The following is a 26,519-nucleotide window of genomic DNA, read 5'->3' as shown; positions in this document are numbered from 1 at the left end:
CATGCCAATAGAAAGCCGACAGTGTTCTGCAGCCAAAGGTGAGATTTGAAAAAACAAAAAACATTATAAATTGTTAAGAATAGAATTGGTGAAGTAAAGAAAAAAATGAAGATGCTTGCTAGAAGCAGGGTGGTTTGAGTGGCTTTTGCCTGTGGTGAGAATCTGTGGGCATTTCCGAGGATGTGAATATGCCTCACTCTCTGGTGGTGTCCATGAAGGAGAAGTACTGTATATACATTGGATCCAATCATGACTCCCGTGAATACACCATCTGGGAAAGTCATTAGAATTGTATATTTTGTGGTACTAGATGTTTCAGGAGTTTTAGAAGATAATCCTGTATCTTGGTAGAATTGTGAATGTGCTGAAGAGCTTCTAACAGCATAGGAACAAAGACACTTCTCAGCAGGTTGGAGATCCAACATAGGAAGCAGGAAGAACCGGTGTTCTTCCAAGCTCTGTCTTTGAGCCCCATCCCCTGACAAGTTCTGGGGCTGATGGGGACAGCCTGAAAACTGTTCGGGAGGGAAGTGGTGCAGAGAAAGGCCTGAGGCCATTCTATGAATATAATAGATGAGTTTATATCCAGTGTTGCCCAGGTTGGGTGATAGTTCCCAGGTAGGTATCGTCTGGGGGATCCCCTTATAGAGAAGAACCAAGGCGGCGGCCACAGCCATGCCGGTGAGAATCAAGTGTATTGGCCTCCATGCATGGCCTGGCCTGTACATGATGTGGAAGCAAAGGATGAGAGAAGAAAGGTATTCCCCAGGACCCCAATCCCAGTCTGCACGAAGAAAAGTAATCAAACATCATGCTCCTGGGGTCATGGGAAGAAGCAGTTCAGCAGAGACTCTGAAGGTCATGAAGTTAAAATTCAGTGTGACAGCACAGATCACAGACTTGTTCCAATATACCCAGCTCCGACAGGGACTCTTGGGCCCCTGGCAACGCCCTGGACAGAAATTACATTTCTGGGAAGAGCACTCCGTACCAGTGAACTCAAAACTGCCACTCAGAGTAGCTTCTGTCTATGCTCATACAGCCACACAAGATGGCTATTTATTTAGTCGATTTCCCAAATCCTTAAGTGTGCGTGTCCAGAACATAATCTCAAAGGTAAAGCCTTATCTTTCATTTCAAAAAGTTTCTTCAATATCTACTGTATGCCCAAATAGGTTGTGAGTCCTCGGATATACCAAGATTAACCGAACTAGATCATTATACCTAAGGGCTCCCAGCCTAATGTGGGAGACACATATACAAAATATAAGAACATAAATTATGCCATGAATGACGGACATAAACGCTTTGTGGAAACATGTAACACGATTTCCAGCACTTAGTAATTCTGTGATAATATATAGAAAATTACATTTTTATTAATTTAGTAAATTACTTTAAAAAATCATTATGTATATATACAAGGAAAAATAATGTAAAAATATGAGAGAAAGAAGTTAGTCTGCATCCTCTCTCTCATTTCTAGGCTTACTTCTCTTCCCAGAGATAACCACAGATCTCAGGTGTGCATTCCAGCAGTTTTCGTCCTGTTTTTAAAAAAACATATGTATGTGTGTGTATGTGCTTTAGCAATAAGTAATAAATGTAGGATTGAATGTGTTGCTTATATTTAGAAATTTAAAGTATTCCTCCTCATAAAACATGGGCCAAAGAAAAAAATACTAGAAATATGGCAGTAAAAAAAAAAATGTGAGACATATACCAGGAATGAAAGAACAGGAATTTTATTAATAAAATAATAACGCTAAAATGCACCATATATGTTTTATTATTATAAAATTCACTTAATATATCTAAGAAGAAAATTCTATGACTGTCAATATTGATGCTAAAAATAGCTTTTGACAAAAATCAACATGATTTTTAAAAAACCACTCAAGGATGTAGGACTTTATGATGCTTCCTTAGTATGATAATGTATTTATATACTAGCACTTTATTGGCACTCAACTGAAGCTGCATATTGATCAAGTATCCAGAGAATCCTGTTGAACTCTTACTATTCTCCGTGGCTGTCTGTGGATTCACCTGTCATTCCATCTAGGCAATCAGGTCATCTGCAAATAATGACAACTTTTTTCTTCATTTGCAATAGTAAGCCCTTTCATTTTTATTATTGACATATTGTGCTGGTTAAGATCTCTAGCTCAGGAGAGATGCTGCAGCAGACCTCACTGCCAAACAACTAGGGAACATCTCTCAAGTTTGCTCATTCAGTGTGAAGTTAGCTGTCAAGCTTTGGTAGCTAATACCTATTAAGATGAAGAAGATATATTTGCATCTGTTTTGCTAAGCAGTTATTTTTTCATTAATTACCATTAATATTTTACCATTTAATCTTGCCTTATCATTGCAAGAATGCTGGCACTCAAAATACAGATAAAAATCAACAGTTTTTCAATGGTACTTTTTCCAAATATATGCATTATTTGCTGCTGCCCCTCGGAACAATGTTACTTAAACTGTAACCCCTGGAGGATTTTACTAGTTACCAAGCACATTTAGACATGGCCTTAAGAAATACATACTGGCAACAGGTCTTTGGGGAGAAGGCCGATGTATGATCGTGAAGCTGGGCAGCTGGGGACGCCCGGCTCGCTCAGGGCGGAATGCCGCCCCTTCACAGAAGCCGGGCAGCCAGGAACGCCCGGCCTGCCCAGGGCGGAACGCCGCCTGCTTCAGGGAAGCCGAGCACCCGGGAACACCCGGTCAGCTCAGGGTGGAACGAAAACCGCCTGCTTCCCTTATCCGTTATTGCTCCTTTCTCTTCCCAGAAGCGCCCGTTGTTAGATGAGTCCTTTGAATGTGCCTGGTTAACTAGAAACTTTACCCTCCTCCTTGCTGCAAGACGGGACTAACGTGTGACCTTCATCAGTCCTTCTGTTGGCTATTGTTTTCTACCCAATAAAAGTGAGACTGTGGAGTAGCTCCTGGCAGCAGTCCTTTTCGACCGTTGTCCACTGCTCCCAATCTCTTGCAGCTGACTTGTTTGTGCCTAATTCTTCTCTCGTCGCAGACTGGAAGCGGTAGTTATTGACGTAAAAATATACATAAAACAAAATTAGCATTTTGAAGTATACAATCCAGTGATGTTTACTACATTCACAATGTTAAGCAACTACCACCTCTACCTAGTTCCCACTTTTATCGTTCTAAAAAAGAAACAAACAAATCCATAACCACTAAAAAGTCAGTCTTCATGCTTTCTTCTCCCCAGGCCCTGGAACCCACCAATTTGCCATCTCTATAGATTTACCTCTTCTCCACATTTCATATAAACAGGAATACAATATGGGGTCCCTTGTGTCTGGCTTTTTTCAGTTATCATGTTTTGGAGGCTTATGTTCATTCAACATTTCACTTGCATAGGTAATCAATATTCATTATGTATATCTATGTGAATACATGTATATACACACACGTACCACATTTTGCTGATCCATTCATCCACTGATGGGACACTTGGATTACTTCCACCTTTTGGTTATTGTGAACAGTGCTGCTGTGAACATTCATTTAGAAGTACTGAAGTACCTGCTTTCAATTTCAATTTTGCTCAATATATAGCTGCGGGTGGCACTCCAGGGTCATATAGTAATTTTATATTTAACTTTTTTTTTTTTTTTTTTTTGTCAGAGTGAGTGAGTGCAGGCAGACAGAGTGGCAGGCAGAGGCAGAGGGAGAAGCAGGCTTCCTGCTGAGCAAGGAGCCCGATGTGGGACTCAATCCCAGGACGTTGGGATCATGACCTGAGCCGAAGGCAGCCGCTTAACCAACTGAGCCACCCAGGCGTCTCCTATATTTAACTTTTTAGAGGAATTGTGAAATTGTTTTCCACAGCAAGTGAACCACTTTCCATTCCTGCTATGTTCAAGAATTCCAACTTCTGCAGTGTTATCCTTAATATTAGTAAATACTGGGCATTTTAGGAAATGCTAAGAGAGAAAATGTTTCTAGTCCCCAAGGACATGTTTTCATAATAAATTCAAAGTTCCTGCATTATACAGCAATTGCAATAAATATACATGAACACACACGTGAACACAAGTCTTTTCTCCCCCTTTGTCTCATATGTTGCTTATTTTTTAGTATTCCATGTAAATCTTTTATCACTTTTGCATATCTAAAAAATAAAGCTCTAGAACAATAGCAGTTTCAAGTAGTGATAGTTCATCACACTTGGCAGAAACACTACAAAAGACAGTAAAAATATGGACAGCAAATTTATGCAGTATAATGCTTTAGAATTCTTATTAAGTCAAATTATATATTATAAGGTATTCTGATATAAGGAAATAGAACATTTCTATTTCCATGAGATTTTATTACTTAATATTTTGTCTAATAAAATGTTATAAGCATAATATTTATGTTTAATAAATTTTATTAACTCCTAAAAATTATGTTCCTCCATGTAATTCCAAAAAATGACATGTTCCTCCATATCATTCCAAAAAATAATAAAGTCAAATACGATGTACAATGAGATGTGATTTTTCTTATCTTTTCTGCACTCACTACAACTGCAAGATCCCTCCCCTGAATGAATATCCTAATGTGTAACAAATGTGACTTGAAAAGAATGATTTTCCACTTTCACTGCATCCACAGGTGTTTCCTCCTAAACACATAGCCTGTGAGTTTCAAATGACATTTTTGACAATCTCTGCATTTACAATGTTTCTCTCTTTTTGTGCGATCCCTGTGGTATACTGAGAGGAGTCTTCAGATGAAAGGCTTACAGCTTTCATTGCATCTAGAAGGTTTAATTCCTATAGAAGTTCCAGAATGGTTTACTATAATCAAAGCGTCCATGACATTTCTATTTTATATGAGTTCTCTGAATAGACAGGATTAATCAAAAACTATTTCTCACATTCCTATAGTCATTGCATAGAGAATTTTCTCCTATGCTGAGTTTGCTGATGATTAATAAGAGCTGACTTCCGGAAGAAGGCTTTTGGACATTTGTTGCACCCATAGGGCCTCTCTTCTGTGTGAGTTCTCTGATGCCCAATGAGAGTTGACAAAGTAGCAAATGCTTTCTTACAATCACAGCATTCATATGGTTTCTCTCCTGTATTAATTATCTGATGTACAGTAAGATAGGATTTAGCTATAAAGGCTTTATTATAGACATCACATTTGAAAGGCTTCTCACCTGTATCGGTTCTCTGATGTATAATGAGAGTTGACTTATAGGACAAAACCTTCCCACATTCACTGCATCCATGAGATTTCACTCTCGCGTGACAATTTTGCAGATGGTTAGTGAGACCAGACTTCTGGATAAAAGCCTGCTGACATTTGCCGCAGCCATATGGTCTTTCTCCTGTGTGAATTCGCTGATGAATCGTAAGATGTGCCTTAGTGGAGAAGGCTTTCTCACAGTCTGAACATTCATATGGTTTCTCTCCTGTATGAATTCTCTGATGGACAATAAGATGTGCGTTCAATGTGAAAGCTTTATCACATACACTGCATTTGAAGGGCTTCTCACCTGTATGCGTTCTCTGATGTATAATAAGAGTTGACTTAGAGGACAAAACCTTCCCACATTCACTGCATCCATGAGATTTCCTGACTACATGCTGAGTTTTCTTATGATTAGTGAGATCTGACTTCTGGATGAAGGCTTGTTGACATTCACTACATCCATATGGTCTCTCTCCTGTGTGAATTCATTGATGGATTATGAGCTGAGCCTTTTTTGAGAAGGCTTTCTCACAATCTGAGCATTCGTATGGTTTCTCTCCTGTGTGAGTTCTCTGATGTGCAGTCAGATGTGTCTGAACCATGAAGGCTTTATCACATACTCTGCATCTGAAAGGTCTCTCTCCTGAATGAGTTCTCTGATGTAAAGTGAGTTTTGACTTCCAAGGACAAGCTTTCCTGCATTTACTGCTTACATAGGATTTCCCTTCTCTATGATGAGTTTTCTGATGACAGATGAGTGCTGACTTTGTAATGAAGGCTTTTGGACATTGATTGCACCCAAACGGTCTGTCCTCTGTGTGAGTTTGTTGATGAGTAATTAGCTTTAACTTACTGGGAAAGGCTTTCCTACAATCACAGCATTAATGAGATTTCTTTCCTGCACAAGTTCTCTGAAGCAAGGTCATGAGAGGTTCATAAGAATTCACTGCACATTTATTCCATCCATATGGTTTCTTACCTAAAGGATTTGGGTCATAATTAGTGAGCTCTGACTTCTGAGTGAAAGCCAATGTACCCACAATAGAATGAGCAGGATAATAAGGAAATGTCCAGAAAAATATTTTTTTCCATTTACTATAAAAAACAGTAATGAGACAATCAGTAAAATCTGAGTAAGCTCTGTAGATTCGGTAATGGTTCTATATCCATACTAATATTCTGATTTTTTTTTTTTTTAGTATTTTGTTTACTTGGAAAAATTAACTTATTTCTAGGAAATACACATTCAAGTATTTTGGTATAAAGAGTTCAGAAAAACAGGATGTGTGTATGTGTGTGAATGGAATAATAGGTGGATAGAATGTGATAATGCAAATGTGATAAAATATTACCACTTAGGGAAATCTAGAAAAAAGAATATGTAAGGGACACCTGGGTGATTCAGTCGGTTAAGCGTCTGCCTTGGGCTCAGGTCATGATCTCAGGATCCTGGGACTGAGCCCCGTGTCAGGCTCCCTGCTCTGCAGGGAGTCTGCTTCTCCCTCTGCCCCTAATCCCACTCATTCTCTCTCTTTCCCTCTCTCTCAAATAAATGAATAAAAAAAGAGTATGTAAGAAATTAATGTATAATTTTGGGATTTCTCACTAAGTCTAAATTGCTCAGAAATAAACATTTTCAATAGGAGAAAAATATAAAATAAAGGACCTTTATGTTAAGATATGTAGGAGTATTACTTATAACACCCTGAACGTGGAAGGGAGAATTTGTTTTATGTTCACACAATGGCACCCTGCACAGTACTCTGGTACTCTTGATCTAGTGCTGGCTATACAGTATACTGACTGTAAAAATTAACTGAGCTGTATCCTTATATCTATATATTTTTGTGTATGTTACACTTCAAAAACTTTTTACATAAAAAAAGCAAAAATTTAGGCAGGAGTCAGTAAATGCTTACATGTAGGAGGAATTTGGATATTATACTAATAGTAACAGAATGCCATTCAAGGTATTAGTGGGAGAGATAACATGTCCTGATTTTCACTTTAAGAATGTCATCCTGTGGAGCCCCTGGGTGGCTCAGTGGGTTAAAGCCTCTGCCTTCGGCTCAGGTCATGATCCCAGGGTCCTGGGATCGAGCCCCGAGTCGGGCTCTCTGCTCGGCAGGGAGCCTGCTTTCTCCTCTCTCTCTGCCTACCTCTCTGCCTACTTGTGATCTCTGTCTGTCAAATAAATAAATAAAATCTTTTTTTAAAAAAAAAGAATATCATCCCGTGTGATATATATCAGTTAACACACTAACGAGGTCTTAAGTATTGTGACATAAATACTATTTTTAGGATTGTGGACTGTGCTTGGGAAAATTTAGATTATACTTTAGATCTTTCCCTCTTTCCTCCAACTCAGAAGACTGTTATTTCCATATAACAGTTTAGTTATCTTCCATACTCAGATAATTGTCGGAACCTGATGTATTTATAAGTTTGCATGTTTCTAAAGTTTCTTTTTGTCTTCATGAATTTTGGGGGTAAGAGGATGGAACAACTGACTTCTATTACATAATAATAATAAAAGACCAAGAATATTTATTGTTATTTAAATAATAAAAAAGACCAAGAAATCTGGCTATTACGTGGAGAATAGAGAGAAGCAAGAATAAAGAAGTGAGAGCATTCTCAAGAAAACTATAATAATTTTGGCAAGAGACAATGGATGTTGGGGCTTGGGTGAAAAAATAGTTACAGAAAGGAGTAGAGGACCTCCAGATACAATGAGGATAAAGTACAGACGACACTCGCTGATGGACTGGATTTGTGGTGTGAGTGAGAAGAGGAACCAAGAGTGACATGACGTTTGAAGTAGTTATTAGATCTCCGAGTGGAGAGATGAAACACATAGGCAAATGTGTATGGATAAAAGAAGAGGGGTGCCTGGGTGGCTCAGTGGGTTAAGCCATTGCCTTCAGCTCAGGTTATGATCTCAGGGTCCTGGGATCGAGTCCCACATCGGGCTATCTGCTCAGCAGGGAGCCTGCTTCCCTTCCTCTCTCTCTGCCTGCCTCTCTGCCTACTTGTGATCTCTGTCAAATTAAAAATAAATAAATAAATAAATAAATAAATAAATAAATAAATAAAAGAAAGTCTAGGTTGGAGACAGAAATTTGGGGCTCATCACATATAAATAGTATTTTTTTTTAAAGATTTTATTTATTTATTTGACAGACAGAGAACACAAGTAGACAGAGGCAGGCAGATAGAGAGGAAGGGAAGCAGGCCCCCTGCTGAGCAGAGCGCCCGATGTGGGACTCGATCCCAGGACCCTGAGATCATGACCTGAGCCGAAGGCAGCGGCTCAACCCACTGAGCCACCCAGGCGCCCCTATAAATAGTATTCTTAAGGCCATGGAAATGAATAAACCACACTAGGAACAAATGATAGAAATAGGCAAGGATGAAGCTTCATGATCTCTGACTCTGGAGACTTTTGAAGATGCCCAGAGAATGGACAAAGTCCATCCATCAGGCCAGACAATGACCGAAGACAGATGCCAACATTAAGTCTTGAACAAACATCTGGTAGAGGCAGGTTGGAATGAAGAATCTTGGCTTCTCATTCAAAGATAAGCATAGTTAACCCCTCTTACTGATTCTTTTTTTTTTTTTTTTAAAGGATTTTATTTATTTATTTGACAGAGAGAGATACAGCGAGAGAAGGAACACAAGCAGGGGGAGTGGGAGAGGGAGAAGTAGGCCTCCCACCAAGCAAGGAGCCCGAGGCAGGGCTTGATCCCAGGACGCTGGGATCAGGATGCAAGTCGAAGGCAGAGGCCCAATCGACTGAGCAACCCAGGCACCTCTCTTACTGATTCTTTTCTAATTCTTTATGCAGCAGACAACAAGTTCTAATATATTTAGACACCACCACTGTGGTCAACATTCCCACCTTCTAGCTTGTTTTGATACATTCAGAAAAGGCCCACTGAAGTCCAAAAACCTGAACCTAGGATAAAAGGCTTCTGTGTTAACTAGAATTGTGACATCCCTTGATCAGGTAAAGGGGTGAAAATAAGAGCTGCTGAGAAAACAGGAAGGGCCACTGCCACAGAGGAAATAGAAGAGGAGGAGGAGGTTTGGAAGCTGTACAGGAAACATTCTACCAAACATAAATCAATCCAAAGAGAGAAAAAGAGAAGCACATCTCCCCAAAACACCAGGCAAATGAGATCCTCATTAATTATTTAGGTGTTGGTAAGGACCTCTAAAGCCTGACCCTTGGTAAAATGCATTTGGAAGGGGTCATCCTCTCATGGCCAACTACGTTACTTTCAAAGTCTCACATCTTCTTGTTCTCAGTTGTTCACTTACCTGAAAAGTACTGACATTGCATTTCATTTTCTATGCTCCATCACTCTTCTTTATGGTCAAAATTAAGGATCATTTCTGGCTTGGTAGCTAGATAGCCTGTTCATGGGAAATGACAAAGACTTGGACACTTATAATTGGACTTGGTGGGAGACATCTAAGGAAAAGCATGAAAGTCTCAGGAATTGACAGTTTCACCTTGACAGATCAAGTATCTATCTAAGGTGAGAGCACACAAATTCTATCTGGGAACAGAAGACAGACTAATAATCTATTGCCTATAAACTGAACTCCAGTATCTTGGAGCTCTTTGGAAGCCAGGGCAACTGAAAAAGGAAAGGCTATGGTCTGTGACAATTTGCATGACACAGAGCAATCATCTTTAACTTTTGTCACAGATTGCTAGAATTCTCTAGCATCATACCCAGATATAGATTCTTCTGAGCAGAACCTAGTAGCTGCCACTCTTCCCAAGGCAGCTGCTTAACCGATTGAGCCAGCCGGCCCCCCTACATCATACGTTCTTATATATCTATTTACCTGCATTCCTTTAGCAAATTCAGTGGTCTACATTTTATTCTACCTTTGCCCTAATGTTGACTGTATGGTTTGTTCTTCCTTCAGTTCTGAATTTAGGAGTGTTTGTATGTTTCCAATTGTTATTTTTATAAGCCTCTGCAAATCCATGATGACAAGGGCAAGAAACAAAAACCCACCAGGGCCTTGGTCATTTTCTTCTGTTCTTTGGAAATCATCAGCATTTTTAGTCTATTGTCTTTTCTGGTTCTGCCTATCTGACAAGCAAGCTCTGATTAAGAGTAAAGGAGACAAGGGGCACCTGGGTGGCTCAGTTGTTAAGCCTCTGTCTTTGGCTCAGGTCATGATCCCAGGACCAACATTGAGCCCCACACGGAACCCTACATGGAGCCCCAAATCTCATCCTGCTCAGTGAGAAGTCTGTTTCTCCCTCTCCCACTCCCCCTGCTTGTGCCACTCTCACTGTGTCTCTGTCCAATAAATAAATATCTTAAAAAAAAAAAAGAATAAAGGACACATTTCAATGACAGACAAGCTTTTAGAGATTTTTTTTAATATTCTTTTTTTTTTTTTTTTTTTTGACAGAGAGAGATCACAAGTAGGCAGAGAGGCAGGCAGAGAGAGAGAGAGGAGGAAGCAGGCTCCCTGCCGAGCAGAGAGCCCGATGTGGGACTCAATCCCAGGACCCTGAGATCATGACCTGAGCCGAAGGCAGCGGCTTAACCCACTGAGCCACCCAGGCGCCCTTAATATTCTTTTTTTAAAAAAGTATTTTATTTATTTGACAGAGGAAGAGGTTCTAAAGTAGGTACAGAGGCAGGCAGAGAGAGAGAGGGGGAAGCTGGCTCCTCGCTGAGCAAAGAGCCTGATGCGGGGGCTCAATCCCAGGACCCTGAGATCATGACCTGAGCCGAAGGCAGAGGCTTAACCCACTGAGCCACCCAGGCACCCCAGCTTTTAGTTTTGACAATTACTCAACACCCTTCTTTTCATAGGGGATGAGTTCCTTTTTTTAGAGAGAGCACATATGAGTGCAGGGGTTTGGGGTGGTGGGTGGGGAGGAGAGAGAGAATCCCAAGCAGGCTCAACACTCAGTGTGGAGCTCAACACAGGGTTCAGTCCCACGACTCTGATATCGTGATCCAAGCCCAAGTCAAGAGTTGGATGCTCGGGGCGCCTGGGTGGCTCAGGGGGTTAAGCCTCTGTCTTTGGCTCGGGTCGTGATCCCAGGGTCCAGGGATGGAGCCCCGCCTTGGGTTCTCTGCTCAGTGGGGAGCCTGCCTCCCCCTCTGCCTACTTTTGATCTCTGTCTGTCTAATAAATAAATAAAGTCTTAAAAAGAAAGAAAGAAAGAAAGAAAGAAAATGGAGCCCTCAGAGAGCAGATCAATCAGCCCACACACTAGCTAGGAATTTCTAGTCTACCTTCATCCCTAAAACACAAATACAGAGAAAGCCAAACCTGGAGTAACTGCTCCCCTATACAGAACTAGCACTAGGCAACTTCTTGTGGGATAGCTGATTCTGGACTTCTTCCCTGAAGTCTGGCAGGTTCAAAAATCTAGAGACCCAAGTTCTAGACTGGAAATCAAGACAAAAGTAGGTAGAATCTGTAAATCTGTATAGACTGTGTTGTGAGGTTCTAAAGTAGGTAAATCAAATTTCTTTCCACTGAAATCATCATCCCATTCATACCAATACTATTTCAAAATTTCTTGCTTAGTCTTCAAGGCACTGCATGGCAGACATTGCTCTAGAAGTTTTTCTGTTTGTGGTGACAAGAGCTGTTAAGAGGAGGCCAGGACAAAACACTCCACAGAACACAGACTACCAAAGCTTTTTTCTGAGATCAGGAGCAGAAGGGATGGGATCAAGGGAACAGTAAGGTTCAGTAGGACCCACAAATTCCCCTCCCAAGCTCCTAATATGGGGTCCACCTAGCCCCCCAGAGCAGGAGGAATGAGGGCAAATGCCTCCCACACAACAAGAGCTCTCTAGAGCCATCTCTTGCTGCAGTCACACAGCAGGAAAAGACCTACCAAGATCTCACCTTGTCCAAGTTGAGCCACAGGATGAGCTTGGAATCGACCCCAAGAAAACCAATTCCCTCAAGTGCTGCATATAGAAGCCCCAGTCATCTTTAATAGGGTCTGACAGGCACCCTCTTTAATAGCTACTTGAACCCAGGCAGAATTCTCATTTGAAGAAGAACAAAGGCAGATGGACTGCATGTTCCAGAACCCCTATGGCAGCCAAACAGCCAAGAAGCACTAGCCACTAACTAGGAAGACAATATATCCCAAACTGCACCTTCCAGAAAACTGTGCCTCAGCACAGGTGCCTCAGTTCCCAGAAAAGCCAGAGGGACTAGAAAGAGACCAAACTACACTCCCCAACTTCAGCTGGGCTTGGGTCTCCTCCTCATGGGATCAGGTCCTCACTGATGGAAATGATCTCCTTCTGGCCTCTTCCTGGAAGGCTGAACAACCTAGGGTTGGGGCTCCAGTCACTAGACTGGCCTCATCTACCCCTTTGCTGATGTGGAGAGAAACCCCACAGTAATTTTTATAATCCATTTACTACAATATTCTTAAGCAGACAGAGTATCTATAATAGCTGTTTTGACATCATTTTCTGTTAATTCTGTCACCCAAGTCAATCCTGGGTCTCTACTGACCTTTCGTCATGTTTTTAAGTCCTAATTTTGTTTTTTTTGTTTGTTTGTTTGTTTTTTGTTTTTTTGCATACCTGGGTAAGTTTTGACTAGATGCCAGACACTGATTTCCACATTGTTGGTTTTCTCAGTTGATGGACTGCTTTTCTCTTCTTTAAATACTACTGGGTGTAGGTCTGGGAAACAGTTAAACTGCTTGGAAACCGTTTGGTTTTGTAGCAGCTTGTATCTATCCTTTGTCTGGAGAGCTCAGAGCAGCCATTACTCTAGAGCCAATCTGAGTGACCCACTGAGGCACTATTTTTCTAAGTTCCGCTGTGACTTTCCAAATATTGGGAGGGGTTTCCATCCCAACTGGTGGAAACAAATTACTCCCAACCTGTGCAAGTTCCAAGGATAGTTCTGCCTGATCGTTCCAGTGGTTCTTCCTCCAGCCCAGGGAGTTTCCTCACACATATGTGCTGATTACAACTTCAAATCATGTGGAGAAATGGGTTCGCCTTGGGTGCAGCCCTCTCCTCTCCTTTAACCTGCACCATAAATTTGAGTCACCTTGAATTCTCCAAACTCTAAACTCTGCCTCGATTTGGAGAGACTGCCAAGATCTGATGAGATTCCCCCTCCCTATGCTACAGAATGGAAACTCTGTCCAGGCTGGGGTAGTCATAAGACTCCCTTCATTTTTTTCCTTTCTTTCAAGTTAGCTGTGCTGATCTTCCTATTACTCTATGTCTGAAGACAGGCCATTCATATATTTTGCCTATTCCCTTTTTGTTACTTACTGAGTGAATAAAATTAAACATTTCCTGTTAAACAAAAAAGGTTGTTGGAATTGGCTGTGAAGAATTCTGTTACTTAGGTGCATTATGGAATATGCATTCTACAGTCAGAATAGGATGTTGATTTATACGATTTCAGAATACATACAAATACGTTTGACAGCATTTGCAGCACATAAATTTCACATTCCTTTAGAGCATTTATGAATTCTTTTCCAGCACTGATCATTTATGTATCTTAATAGTATTCTTGCTGTCACATCTAATGACACAGGTTTAAGAGTCCCTGATTATAGAAAAAAAGTTACTGTATTTGGACTGTAATTATCAAAGATAATTACTTCTCTGTGAACACGCTTCTCTAGATTTATTTAATGGCTAGGTAGGAATCCTGTAGTATGAATACTCTGACATCTAATGTTTTTGTGGTAGGCAGAATGGACTCCCAAAGATGTTCATGTCCTAATCTCCAGACCCTGTAACTATGTTACATTATGTGGCAAAAGGCATTTAAAGTAAAAGATGTAATTAGGTATTTTAGGGTCATGTGAATCGTTTCTAGAATTTCACAGGCTCATAGAGAGGAACTGTGCCTCAGGACAAATCATATCCAGAGCCTCAACCAATTCTTTTTTTTTTTTTTTTAAAGATTTTATTTATTTATTTGACAGAGAGAAATCACAAGTAGTCGGAGAGGCAGGCAGAGAGAGAGAGAGGGAAGCAGGCTCCCTGGTGAGCAGAGAGCCCGATGCGGGACTCGATCCCAGGACCCTGAGATCATGATCTGAGCCGAAGGCAGCGGCTTAACCCACTGAGCCACCCAGGCGCCCCGAGCCTCAACCAATTCTTGATTTAGAGTGTTTAAACTCAAGATTTAGATGGAATTTTAGACTTTGAGTTCGTATTGTAATAGGTTGAGACATCTGGAGGTGCTGAGACAGACTGAATGTATTTTTCATGTGGTATGGATACAAATAAGTGGGTGCCAGAGGGTGGTCTGAAGGAGGCAGAATAATGGCCCCCAAAGATGTCTACATCCTAACCTCCAGGACTTGTGAGTATGTCACAGTATAAGGCAAGGGGAATCAAGGTAGTAGGTGGAGTTACAGTTGCTAATTAGCTGATTTTAAGACAGGGAGGTTATCCTAGATTACCTGGGTGGGCCCAGTGTAGTCACACAGGTCCTTACATGTAGGAGAGGGAGGCAAGAGTCAGTGTCAGAGTGATGGAAGAGTTGACCAGCCACTGCTGGCTTTGAAGGTAGAAGAGGTCTGCAAACCACAAATTCAGGCAAATTCTAGCAGCTGGAATGACAAAGAAAAACAGGTTCTCCCTGGAGCCTCCAAAAAGAAATGGAGCCCTGTCAACCCCTTGTCCAGCAAGATGCATTTCAGATTCTAGAACTCCAGAGCTATAAGATAATACTGTGTAGTTTTAAGCCACCAAATGCATGGTTATTTGTTACAACAGCCATAAGAGACTAATAAAGTTGTAGCTCCATATTCATCACATTCACAGGTTTTTGCTACATAACACAGGATTTCATTTATTAGAGAAGTCTTTCCCAGATTCCCAAGATTCAAAATTGTGACACATTTGTTAGTTTGGCAAAGAATCCCCATCTTAGAATTTCCATCTTTTATTGTGTTCAGGGGTTTCTCCTTCCTATGAGTTCTTCCACATTTTACTGAAAACGCTGTCCATATTCAATGTCTCTAGAGGTATGTTTCTACACTTCTCTGATGGGATGAGGGAGAACTTATCACTGAAATCATCACCACATTCTTTCCTAATGTTCTGGTCCTGTGGGAATTCTTCGATACCAATGGAGGTATCACCTCCAGGAAAAGGTTTTCTCACATTATCTGCATTGCTGCCCAGTGAAATTTCATAGAAATTTAGTAAGTCTGAATTCTCACAGACTTATCCTCTATACCACCTCTATACCTCTATACCACCAGTGCATCCCATAGCATTTGTGTCCAAAATGAACTCTGACATATGTCGAGGATTCTTGCTACAGGCTTTTCTGATATCAGATATATTTTGGTACCACTTTCCTACACAATGTCTATAATATATAAGACATAATTTATCAAAGAGGGTGTCACATTCACTGCATTTGCAAGACTTATTCCCTATGGAAATTCCCGATTACCTACTGAGGCCTGACTTCTTAGAAAAGGCTGTTCCACAAACACTACATTTCTACCCCCGAGGAACTCACGGAGGTTTAACGAGGGCTGAGTTCCCAAAGAAGGTATTTCCACAGGCACTGTGTTCATGTTGCTTTGCTCCTGTGCAAGTTCACTCATGTACAAAGAGCTAGGACTCCCTAAGGAAGGTTTCTTCACCTTCAGTGAATTTATAGCTTTCTCTCTTGTGTGAGTTTTCTTATGTTTAATGAGGACCGACACGTGGGCAAAGGCTTTGTCACATTCGCTGCACTCATACGGTCTCTCTCCAGTATGAGTTCGCTGATGCTGAATGAGCTTTGACTTGCTCCTGAAGGCTTTTTCACACTCACTGCATCCGTAAGGTTTCTCTCCTGTGTGAATTCTCCGATGCTTGGTCAGGTCCGACTTGAAAAAGAAAGTTCTTCCACATTCACTGCATTTATAAGGCTTCTCCCCCGTGTGAAGTCTCTGATGTGCAATGAGGTATGCCTTCTGGGAGAAGGCTTTCCCATACACACTGCATCCGTAGAGTTTCTCTCCAGTGTGAGATCGCTGATGTCTACTGAGCCGGCACTTCCGGCTGAAGGCTTTGCCACATTCAATGCACGCGTAGGGTTTCTCTCCTGTATGAGTTCTCTGATGTACCATGAGCTGCAACTTTCTAGAGAAGGCTTTTCCACATTCACTACATTCGTGGGGTTTCTCTCCAGTATGAGTCCTCTGGTGTTCAGTGAGCTGAATCTTCCTCATGAATGTTTTCCCACATTCATTGCATCCGTGTGGCTTCTTTCCTCTTTCAGTTCTCTGATGCCTAATGAGCTGTGCCTTCTTGGAGAAGGCTTTCCCACACTTACTGCATTCATGTGCTTTCTCTTCTGTATAAGTTTTTTGATGTTCATTGAACTGTGATCTAATGCCACTGGGTTTCACCCATCCATGGCATTTAAGTCCACTAAGAGTTGTATCCTGCTGGATGTAGACTGATGATTTCCCACATCCACTAAACTCATCAGAGTCCTCTCCTGCATATCTTCTATTCTGAATAACAAAACCCAAATGTGGTTTCAAACTTTTACAATGTGAGCCAAACTTATTGTGTCTTTGTGTTAAAGGAACAAGACTTTCACATAAATCAGAATTATTTCCAAGTGCATAACTTTGCTGATCTCTTTCCAAGGTTTTACTCTCATTTTGGTTTTCTGGGTGCCAGTGCATATGGTCAATCTCCCATATTTCTTCTAGGAAAAAGAACAATGAAAACATCCATGATAATTTTAAGGGGGAAAATGTAAAAAAAAAAAAAAAGTGCCATGGTTTGGGCTAGCTCTTTAAAGATCCCTGTCTAAGAGAAATGTGCCCTATGTTCTATGAAAAAAGATATTTTAAAACTGCAGAAGGAAGAACAGCTACTTTAGAAAGAACGGATAGCCTACAATGAATATAACTTGGGATTCTTCTTTCCAAATAGGACCTTGCAAAATGGAGACAAAAGTAAAAACAGAACCACACTATGATTGGAATAAAACAAAAGAAGATGAAGGGAATGGATCCATTCACCTGACAAATATTCAATGTGCTGGTGTTTGGGAATATATTACAATATGATATTTAAACATTAGAATAGGGACGCCTGGGTGGCTCAGTTGGTTGGACGACTGCCTTCGGCTCAGGTCATGATCCTGGAGTCCCGGGATCGAGTCCCGCATCGGACTCCCGGCTCCATGGGGAGTCTGCTTCTCTCTCTGACCTTCTCCTCGTTCATGCTCTCTCTCACTGTCTCTCTCTCAAGTAAATAAATAAAATATTAAAAAAAAAACATTAGAATAAGGGGCGCCTGCATGGCTCAGTTGGTTAAACGCCTGCCTTCAGCTCAGATCATGATCCTAGGGTCCTGGGATCAAGCCCCACATCAGGCTCTCTGCCAGCAGGGAGCCTGCTTCCTGCCCACTCTCTCTCTGCCTGCCTCTCTGCCTACTTGTTCCAAGAAAGAACAGCCAATGCAAAAACCCAGAGGCAAAAAAACTTAGGCATGATCAAGAAATACAAGAGAGGCTGGTGTGCCTGAACTATCCTGAGCTTAAGTGAAGTGGAAATAGTTAAGTATGAAAAGGGAGGAAGAATTGAGAACATAGAGATGATGTAGTAAGACTTTGTTATAAATTAGATTTTATGCTAAGAGCAATGGCCATAAGCTATTGAACATTTTTGGAAGGAACACAACCCACTTTGAATTGGTATTTCCCAATATATCCCAATATGGCTGTTGTATGAAGAATAAACCGGAGGGATGAAGATGTTGAGAGAATACACAGGAGGCTACTGCAGAGTTTAGGCAAGAGGTAACAGCAGCTTCAGCATGACTGACCACCACAGAGATGGAGAAATGTGCAAGAACAAGGACACAGTACAGAGAAGGGAATGACAGTGATAAGAGGAAAGATAAGCCTCACTGTAAGAATGAATGCAGAGGAAGAAAAGGGAATCATCCAGGATAGCTTCTCAGTATGTGGTTTACACATCTGGATAGCTGCTGGTGGCATTTAATAAGGTGAAGATTAGGGAGAGAGGTTTGGCATTTATGGAGAATCAAGCGCTACATTTTGAGGGATATATCAGGTCTGAGATAATATACACATTCAAGAACAATTATGATGTTTCCAGTTAGATCTATGAGTGTGGAGAAAGTTCTAGACTTCAGATACCACTTTTTTAAATGGGCATGGAGCTTGATCAATACAGGGCTTGAACTCACAGCCCTGAGATCAAGAGCCAGACACTTAACCAACCGAGCCATCCAGGAGCTCCTTCAGATAATAATTTTAAGTCATGAGTACATAAATAGTACTTAAATATTTGAACTACACAGAACCAGATGAGGTACTATAGCAAGAATGAAGAGAGAAAGAGTAAGACCCAGAAAAAGAATTTCATGGATTCCAAGTCTTAAGAGTTTTGGGAGAGGCATCTGAAAATAAATCCAGAGACATCACTCATCAAACATATAAACGATGTGGGTTTTCAAAACAAAGGGGTAGAATTGGAAAATCAGAATGCAGGACCTAGGGACACCTGGGTGGCTCAGTGGGTTAAAGCCTCTGCCTTCGGCTCAGGTTATGATCTCAGGGTCCTGGAATCGAGCCCCATATCGGGCTCTCTGCTCAGCAGGGATCCTGCTTCCTCCTCTCTCTCTGCCTGCCTCTGCCTACTTGTGATCTCTGTCTATCAAATAAATAAATAAAAATCTTAAAAAAAAAATGCAGGACCTAAAGCATCTCATCCCAAGACTACTGAGGTAAAATATTCAACAACTGCCTTGTTACTAAACCTTTCCCCTTTCATTCCATCTGTACACCAAAACTAAACTTACATAAAACACCAATCACCTATTAAGAGTAATACTGTATTCAATACTTCAATAGCTTATGTAAAAATGATACAACCTCACTCAGTCTAATATATCAACACATATATGTCCACTTAAAATTTAAAAATAGGTCCTCTAGGGCACCAGAGTAGCTCAGTCAGTTAGGTATCCAAATTTTGATTTTGGCTCAGGTCATAATCTCAGGGTCGTAAGAACGAACCCCACAAATGGCTCCATGCTCAATGTGGACGCTGCTTAAGATTCTCTCTCCCGGCGCCTGGGTGGCTCAGTGGGTTAAGCCGCTGCCTTCGGCTCAGGTCATGATCTCAGGGTCCTGGGATCGAGTCCCGCATCGGGCTCTCTGCTCGGCAGGGAACCTGCTTCCCTCTTTCTCTCTCTCTGCCTGCCTCTCCATCTACTTGTGATTTCTCTCTGTCAAATAAATAATAAAAAAAAATAAAAAATAAATAAAAAAAAAAGATTCTCTCTCCCTCCCTGCCTCCTTACCCTGCTCATGCGCATGCACATTCTTTCTCTAAAAGGAAAAAAAAAGGTCCTTGGATCATCTGCCCTTGTCCCAGAGAAGAGTACAGTTGTACTGACTGGTGGAAACATGACCTTCTCCACTTAGTTTAGTCATACTATAACTGTGTACTGTGCTGTTCAACAACATTTTTTACAATCTTGGGAATGTTCTGTATCTGTGTTTTCTAATATGGTACCCACTAGCCATGTGTGGCATTCAGCACTTGAATGCGGGTGACCAGAGTAGCAGTGAAACTGAATTTGTGGGGCGCCTGGGTGGCTCAGTGGGTTAAGCTTCTGCCTTTGGCTCAGGTCATGATCCCAGGGTCCTGGGATCCACCCCGCATCAGGTTCTCTGCTCAGCAGGGAGCCTGCTTCCTCTTCTCTCTCTGCCTGCCTCTCTGCCTACTTGTGATCTCTGTCAAATAAATAAATAAAATCTTTAAAAAAAAAAAAAGAAAAAGAAAAAGAAAAAGAAACTGAATTTATAATTTTACTTAATGTTAATTAAATTAAATTAAAATAATTAATGTTAATTAAATGTGTGTGGCCAGTGGCCAAGACAATGGACAGCACAAACATAGCTCATTTATATCCATATAAACCATATCTATATTTGCCATTATAATCTACTTGACATACTCATTCCCAAATTTTCTTTTTTCAACTAATGCCACAATCTTTCTCTATCTGTTCCTACATCATCTCTGTCATCCACCAGTTAAGAGATTCATTCCCCATCCAGGAACAAAACATCAACCTGCCATATCTACCATTTTTCCTAGAACTCAAAGCTGTAACATTCTATGTTTCAATGCTACTACCCAGTTACCAAGCAAGACTCGAGCAAGCTATCAAGCAAGACTATCTATAAATAGCTTTACAAAGTTAAAACAGAACCAAATTCACACTTTTTTTTTTTAAGATTTTATTTATTTATTTATTTGACAGAGAGAAATCACAAGTAGATGGAGAGGCAGGCAGAGAGAGAGAGGGAAGCAGGCTCCCTGCTGAGCAGAGAGCCCGATGCGGGACTTGATCCCAGGACCCTGAGATCATGACCTGAGCCGAAGGCAGCGGCTTAACCCACTGAGCCACCCAGGCGTCCCCCACACTTTTTTTTTTAAAGATTTTTATTTATTTATTTGACAGAGAGAGAGAGAGCGAGCACAGGCAGGCAGAGTGGCAGTAGAGGCAGCAGAGGCGGAGGGAGAAGCAGGCTCCCTGCTGAGCAAGGAGCCCGACGTGGGGCTCGATCCCAGGAAACTGGGATCATGACCCAAGCTGAAGGCAGCCACTTAACCAACTGAGCCACCCAGGCGTCTCTGGGACATTTTCTGACCTTCCTCCTACCACAGCCCCCAAACTTCTCACTCTACTTCTCAGTCTCTAAATATATGTAGACCTCTTATTTTTTTAACCAGTTCTCATTCAACCTGTTTTCTTATCACATTCCACTGTTTTGTTTTGAAATTTTTTTTAATTTTTTTTTAAGATTTTATTTATTTATTTGACAGACAGAGATCACTGGTAGGCAGAGAGGCAAGCAGAGAGAGAAGAGGAAGCAGGCTCCCCGTCGAGCAGAGAGCCCGATGCGGGGCTCCATCCCAGGACCCTGGGATCATGACCTGAGCCGAAGGCAGAGGCTTTAACCCACTGAGCCACCCAGGCGCCCCACATTCCACTGTTTTAATGCTCCCTGCCCACCGAGGAATGCAGCCATGCCATTATAAGGGACTAACTGGACAAGTGAAAACAGCCAATGTTGTGCAGCAACTGGTGCAGTGCAAGACTAAATGATCACAGCCTCCTCTGAGAGTGTGCAGTTCTCGAAAGACTTTTCAAAACAATAAAATCTAATAAAAATAGCAGAGACTGTCAGAAATAATACAGAAAACTCAAGGCAACTCACAGTGGCCAACCACCTCACGTGTACAGCAGCACAGCAGAACCTAAGTAAAATGCACTAAGAGTAAGAGGATTCACCAGGAGGAAAAATGATCTCCGGTTCCAACATTAAAGCTGAAGGAAAGAGGACTTCCCAGGATCATTATCCTGGCTGCCAGCAAAATACAGAATTAGAGGTCCGATCAGACCACAAAAAGGGAAATGTCAACCAGGGAATAACTGTTGAAGTACAGAGAGCTTAACTCTTCAGATATACTCAAATACACGCAATGGTAGTGAAGACATTATCTGAGAGGAAGGAGGACTCTGTTTTGCATACAGGAAGGACATCAAAGGGCAGATGTGCTGGTGGCTGGCAACACACAGTGGGTTACACTGCAGATTAGATGTTAGTAGAAGAGGGCAATTTGGGACTTTCCAACAAAGAACAGAAAGCTTAGGCCTTGAGAATGAATGAAACTTTTTTTTTTTTTTTAAGATTTTATTATTTGACAAGACAGAGATCACAAGTAGGCAGAGAGGCAGGCAGAGAAAGGAGGAAGCAGGCTCTCCACTGAACAGAGAGCCCAATGCGGGGCTCGATCCCAGACCCTGGGATCATGACCTGAGCCAAAAGCAGAGGCTTTAACCCACTGAGCCACCCAGGCACCCCTGAATGAAACTTTTAATGTGAGAATCAAGCAAAAGATTTAAAAAACAAAACAAAACACACACAAAAACCCAGAGCCTGGAAGGTGGGGAAGCAGAGGCTGATTAAGTAAACAGAGGTGCCCTAAGAGACAAGGTACACGTAGTTTTTAGATGAGCTCAGGTGAGGCGGGTTGTCAAGGAGGGATTTTAGCCCTTTCGAAAGAGGTGGGGATGGGCAGAAGATGAGAATTGTGCCAAATGCAAAGCCATCTATGAGGGAGCAAGTCGGTGAGGAACAGGAGGCGGGAATGCCGCAGAAAAGGAAAGGGAGAAGACCAGCACAAGCTAGGCAGGAGGAAATGAGGTACGAAATCTGGATCCTACAAGAGCCAAAACTGTAATCAGATCTAGAAATGAGGAAAAAAAGGAAGACCTCATCCTTTAATAGCAGGCAAAGAACAGCCCAATTAGTAAGATACAGAAAGGAGTTGCTCAGATTTCTGTGTCACCAACTGGTATAAGAAAAGTTCTCCACACACTTCCAAAGTGTTGACCTTTCACTGGCCAACTGGAGTTTTATTGTCCTTTCTCCCCATTTTCTTGGTTTTCACTCACTCACCCGGACAGCTTTGACTCCGAGCTGCTCCCTCTACCGTCCATGGTGGCTCTCCTTGCAACAACTGGAAGAGTGAAACTGGTTTGCTGGCTTGATAACCTGTAAATGGGAACTCATTAAAAACTTGGCACCACGTATTTAAGCTTGGGGAATCTGTGAAAACTGGAGAAAGTCTGTATATCATTTATACTTCAGTAAAGCAAAATTCTTCTCCTGGGGAAGGGAGAGCATATACGCTCTAGCGCCAAAGAGGAGAATAAGTCTATTCCCTACAGTGTGTTAGCCCAAACCAGGAGATATTTCAGAGACACTACTGATTTTATTGAATGAGGAAGAGAAGGCAATGGATTGTGATGTTGTCCTCACCCACTGACACCAGGTTCCTATAGTTCTCAAGCATCACATCCCGGTACAGGTCCTTCTGAGATGGAGCTAGTAACTGCCACTCCTCCCAGGAGAAGCCCACAGTCACATCCTCGAATGTTAACGGTACCTGTAACAACAAATGCCAACACAATCTAAGGTGGGACAGATGTCGCAGGAAAGAGGGACAGAACACATTCTAGTCATTTTCCCATGGTAAGTTATGCCTGTGAGTATTTCACGTACCGCAGGACCTTGTGTCTTAGTTCATTTGGGTTCCTGTAAGAAAATACCAGAGATCGTGTAGCTTATAAAAACAGAAATTTGTTTCTCACAGTTGTGGAAGCTGGGAAGTCTCAGATCAAGGAGCCAGCATGGTCACATTCTGGTGAGAGCCCACTCCCTGTGTGGCAAAGGCCCCACCTTTGCTTACACATCATCTTTGGGTTAAGATCCCAACATATGGATTTTGTGAGGACATAAACCTTCAGACACCACCACCACAGAATTCTATTAATTAGTTCTTCTTAGCCTAAAAGAGTACTACAGTAATATTTGAAAAAGAGTATTTGCAGAGACAAATCAATGTGGAGGAAGACTTCATTATTTATAACAGGGAAAAACTATCCACAGCTACATGTCCATCAAAAATTGATGGGAGGGCGCCTGGGCAACTCAGTTGGTTAGGTATCCAACTCTTGATTTCAGCTCAGGTCATGATCTCCAGGTTGTGAGACAGCCCTGTGTTCAGCTCCACACTGGGCATGGAGCCTGCTCAAGATTCTCTCTCCTTTTACCTCTGTCCCTCCCCACCATCTGCTTCAATTGTGCATGTGCTCTTTCTCTCTAAAAAATGGAAAACCTTAAAAAAAAAAAAAAAGCAGTTGAGGATATACTGCAGTACCTCCATGCTGTAACATTACTACACAAACATTAAAATCAATTTGGTAAGGAGTGCCTGGCCTGGCTGGCTCAGTCAGTAGAGCATGTGACCATGTTATGTAGAGAGATTATGTAAAAATAAAATCTTTAAAAAAGACAATGTGGGGGCGCCTGGGTGGCTCAGTGGGTTAAAGCCTCTGCCTTCGGCTCAGATCATGATCCCAGTGTCCTGGGATCGAGCCCCGCATCGGGCTCTCTGCTCAGCAGGGAGCCTGCTTCCTCCTCTCTCTCTGCTTACTTGTAATCTCTGTCTGTCAAATAAATAAATAAAATCTTAAAAAAAAAAATAAAAATAAATAAAAATAAAAAAGACAATGTGGTAGATGTAAACCTATTGATGCCAATGATTTTCAAGGCACTCTCTTAAATGAAAAAGAGTCAAGTCCCCAAGTTATATATATAATATGATCCCAGAGTGTAAAAAATCTTAATAATATATATAATTATGCATGTATAAGTACACATATTTATGCATATAAAAATGTATAAAAATATATACTATCACATGTCAATTGTACAAAGAGATTGACTGGAGACCCAAACTATTAACATCTGTTACCTCTTGGTTTCAGGGTTGAACAGGAAGAGGAGAAAGTGGATATTCTCTTTTGGTGTAAATACTTCTTTATGTTTGAATCTTTTACATGCAAATGTAGCCATGTATCATGTTAATAATTAAAAATACAAATGCCAGACCAGGAATAATTGACTCTGCCTTCATTCTCTAAACCTGTGGTTAAGAAGGTATAAAGGAAGCATTGCCACTATCTGTACTCCGAGCTGTTATCAAAGAGTGGAACTTTCAGCTGTCTTCTGCCAAATGATAGACTAATTCCTCTTCTTCTTTTTTTAAGATTCTATTTATTTATTTGACAGAGAGAGAGAGATATCACAATTAGGCAGAGAGCCAGGCAGAGAGAGAAGTGGGGGGAAGTGGGCTCCCCACTGAGCAGAGAGCCCGATGCAGGCCTCGATCCCAGGACCCTGAGATCATGACCTGAGCTGAAGGCAGAGGCTTAACCCACTGAGCCACCCAGGCACCCAAATTGCAGAATTCTTCTTAATGGAGGATCACTCAAAGGTCAAGCAGCCCATTCATTCTATTAAATAACTTAGGCTTTATTCCTGGGTAAAGTGTGGACTGCCAGAAGGTTCTACTGTCCAGGTGCACTGCTTTTGAAGAATGCTGTCCAATCAAGTGCAATCTTTCATTGCACTAAGGGCAAGGAAATTATTTTCCCTGAAGAACTGCTTTATTTTCTCCTCAAGGTCACTACAAATCATGTAACTTTTCATGTTTTTCTTGTTATTATAGCTGCCAAAAATGAGACACAAATTCAAAGGTAAGGAAGCCCACAAGATCTTACACTTTTATCTCGGTTCCATCCTTAAGGGCTTTGTATGAATACTGTGACCCATGTATCTTGCTTCCTAACTTGCCCAGATTTTAAGATTATAGCCTAAACTTATTTTCTGACAGATCCTGATTTTTATCAACATACACTGTCTCATTTTATCAGACTGTGTTTTTTTTTTTTTGAAGTGATATGTCTTCAAATAATATATTATGTAAACATTATCTAAGTGAAGAGAGGAGAGGCAGAACCAGAGTTGGAAGATAAAATAAGACTGGCCACATGTGGATGACTATTGAGAATTACTGCTTATGAGCATCTGTTATCCTATTCTCTTTACTTATGTATATATTTTAAGTTTCTTATAATTAAAAAATATGGGAAAAATATGGGTGTATGTAAGGAGCTTCATAAATAATTTGAAATACTAATATTATTGCTCCAATGTCATAGTTTACTCTGTCAAATAAATAAATAAAATCTTTAAAAAAAAAAAAAAAAACCACCACCCTTAAAAGGATCTTACACCATTCTAGAAAGAGCCCACCACCCTTCCTCACGTGATAGGTAGATGACAAAAACCTGAATGGGTGACAGATGCATGGCGGGTTAATCAGATTAACGCAGCCCCCCAACAAGCTCCTAAAAACTCCTAGATCTAATCTCCGAACTGGTAACCCTTTTGGGTCCCCTCCCTCTTTAGGAGCTATGTATTATCGCTCATTAAACTTTACTTTGCCGCCTACCACTCCGTCTGGTCTACCTCTTCCTTCTCTGAAGAGGTGTGCCAAGTACCTCAGACACAAAAGAAAAAGAAAGTAACAGCTAAATAATTTACTTCTTTTTGACACTGCACAGGAGTCCCTCTCCGGGATGTGTCCCGGTTTATTTATGCACTCACCTACTGAACAGTAAAACTTGTTTCCAAGTTTTGTTACTGATTTGAGAGACAAAAAAAGAGTGCCTGGCAGCAGATCAGGGGCAAAGAGAATCCTCAAGCAGATTGCCGGCTGAGGATGGAGCTTGCTGAGGCTCATCCCAGATCCCATAACCTATGAGATGACGACCTGAGCCAAAACCAAGAGTTGGAAGATTTTAACCAACTGAGCC

General features: G+C 41.3%; 2 protein-coding genes across 2 annotated transcripts in view; both read right to left on the bottom strand.

Annotated features, from left to right (window-relative positions):
- Positions 1–1,729: 1,729 nt before the first annotated feature.
- On the bottom strand, positions 1,730–14,702 carry LOC131817398 (zinc finger protein 260-like). Its single transcript, XM_059150684.1, has 4 exons — positions 14,684–14,702; positions 9,544–9,639; positions 5,183–5,450; positions 1,730–3,038 (listed from the first exon to the last, which is right to left on the bottom strand). The coding sequence occupies exons 2-4, from the start codon at positions 9,568–9,570 to the stop codon at positions 2,893–2,895; spliced, it is 441 nt and encodes a 146-aa protein (XP_059006667.1). The 5' UTR covers positions 9,571–9,639; positions 14,684–14,702; the 3' UTR covers positions 1,730–2,892.
- The window catches only part of LOC131817381 (zinc finger protein 577-like), a 30,383-nt gene continuing 16,664 nt past the window's right edge, over positions 12,801–26,519 (bottom strand). The window contains exons 5-8 of the mRNA XM_059150668.1: positions 23,116–23,242; positions 22,753–22,848; positions 15,757–16,944; positions 12,801–14,833 (exon numbers count right to left, since the gene is read on the bottom strand). Of these exons, the coding sequence (XP_059006651.1) occupies positions 14,715–14,833; positions 15,757–16,944; positions 22,753–22,848; positions 23,116–23,242 (1,530 nt within the window). The 3' untranslated portion in view covers positions 12,801–14,714. The remainder of the gene's footprint in view (positions 14,834–15,756; positions 16,945–22,752; positions 22,849–23,115; positions 23,243–26,519) is intronic.

Source organism: Mustela lutreola, chromosome 16, assembly GCF_030435805.1.
Source record: "Mustela lutreola isolate mMusLut2 chromosome 16, mMusLut2.pri, whole genome shotgun sequence".
Classification (NCBI taxonomy): domain Eukaryota; kingdom Metazoa; phylum Chordata; class Mammalia; order Carnivora; family Mustelidae; genus Mustela; species Mustela lutreola.
Note: the sequence above shows the minus strand (reverse complement) of the source record. Positions and strands in the feature narration are given on the sequence as shown.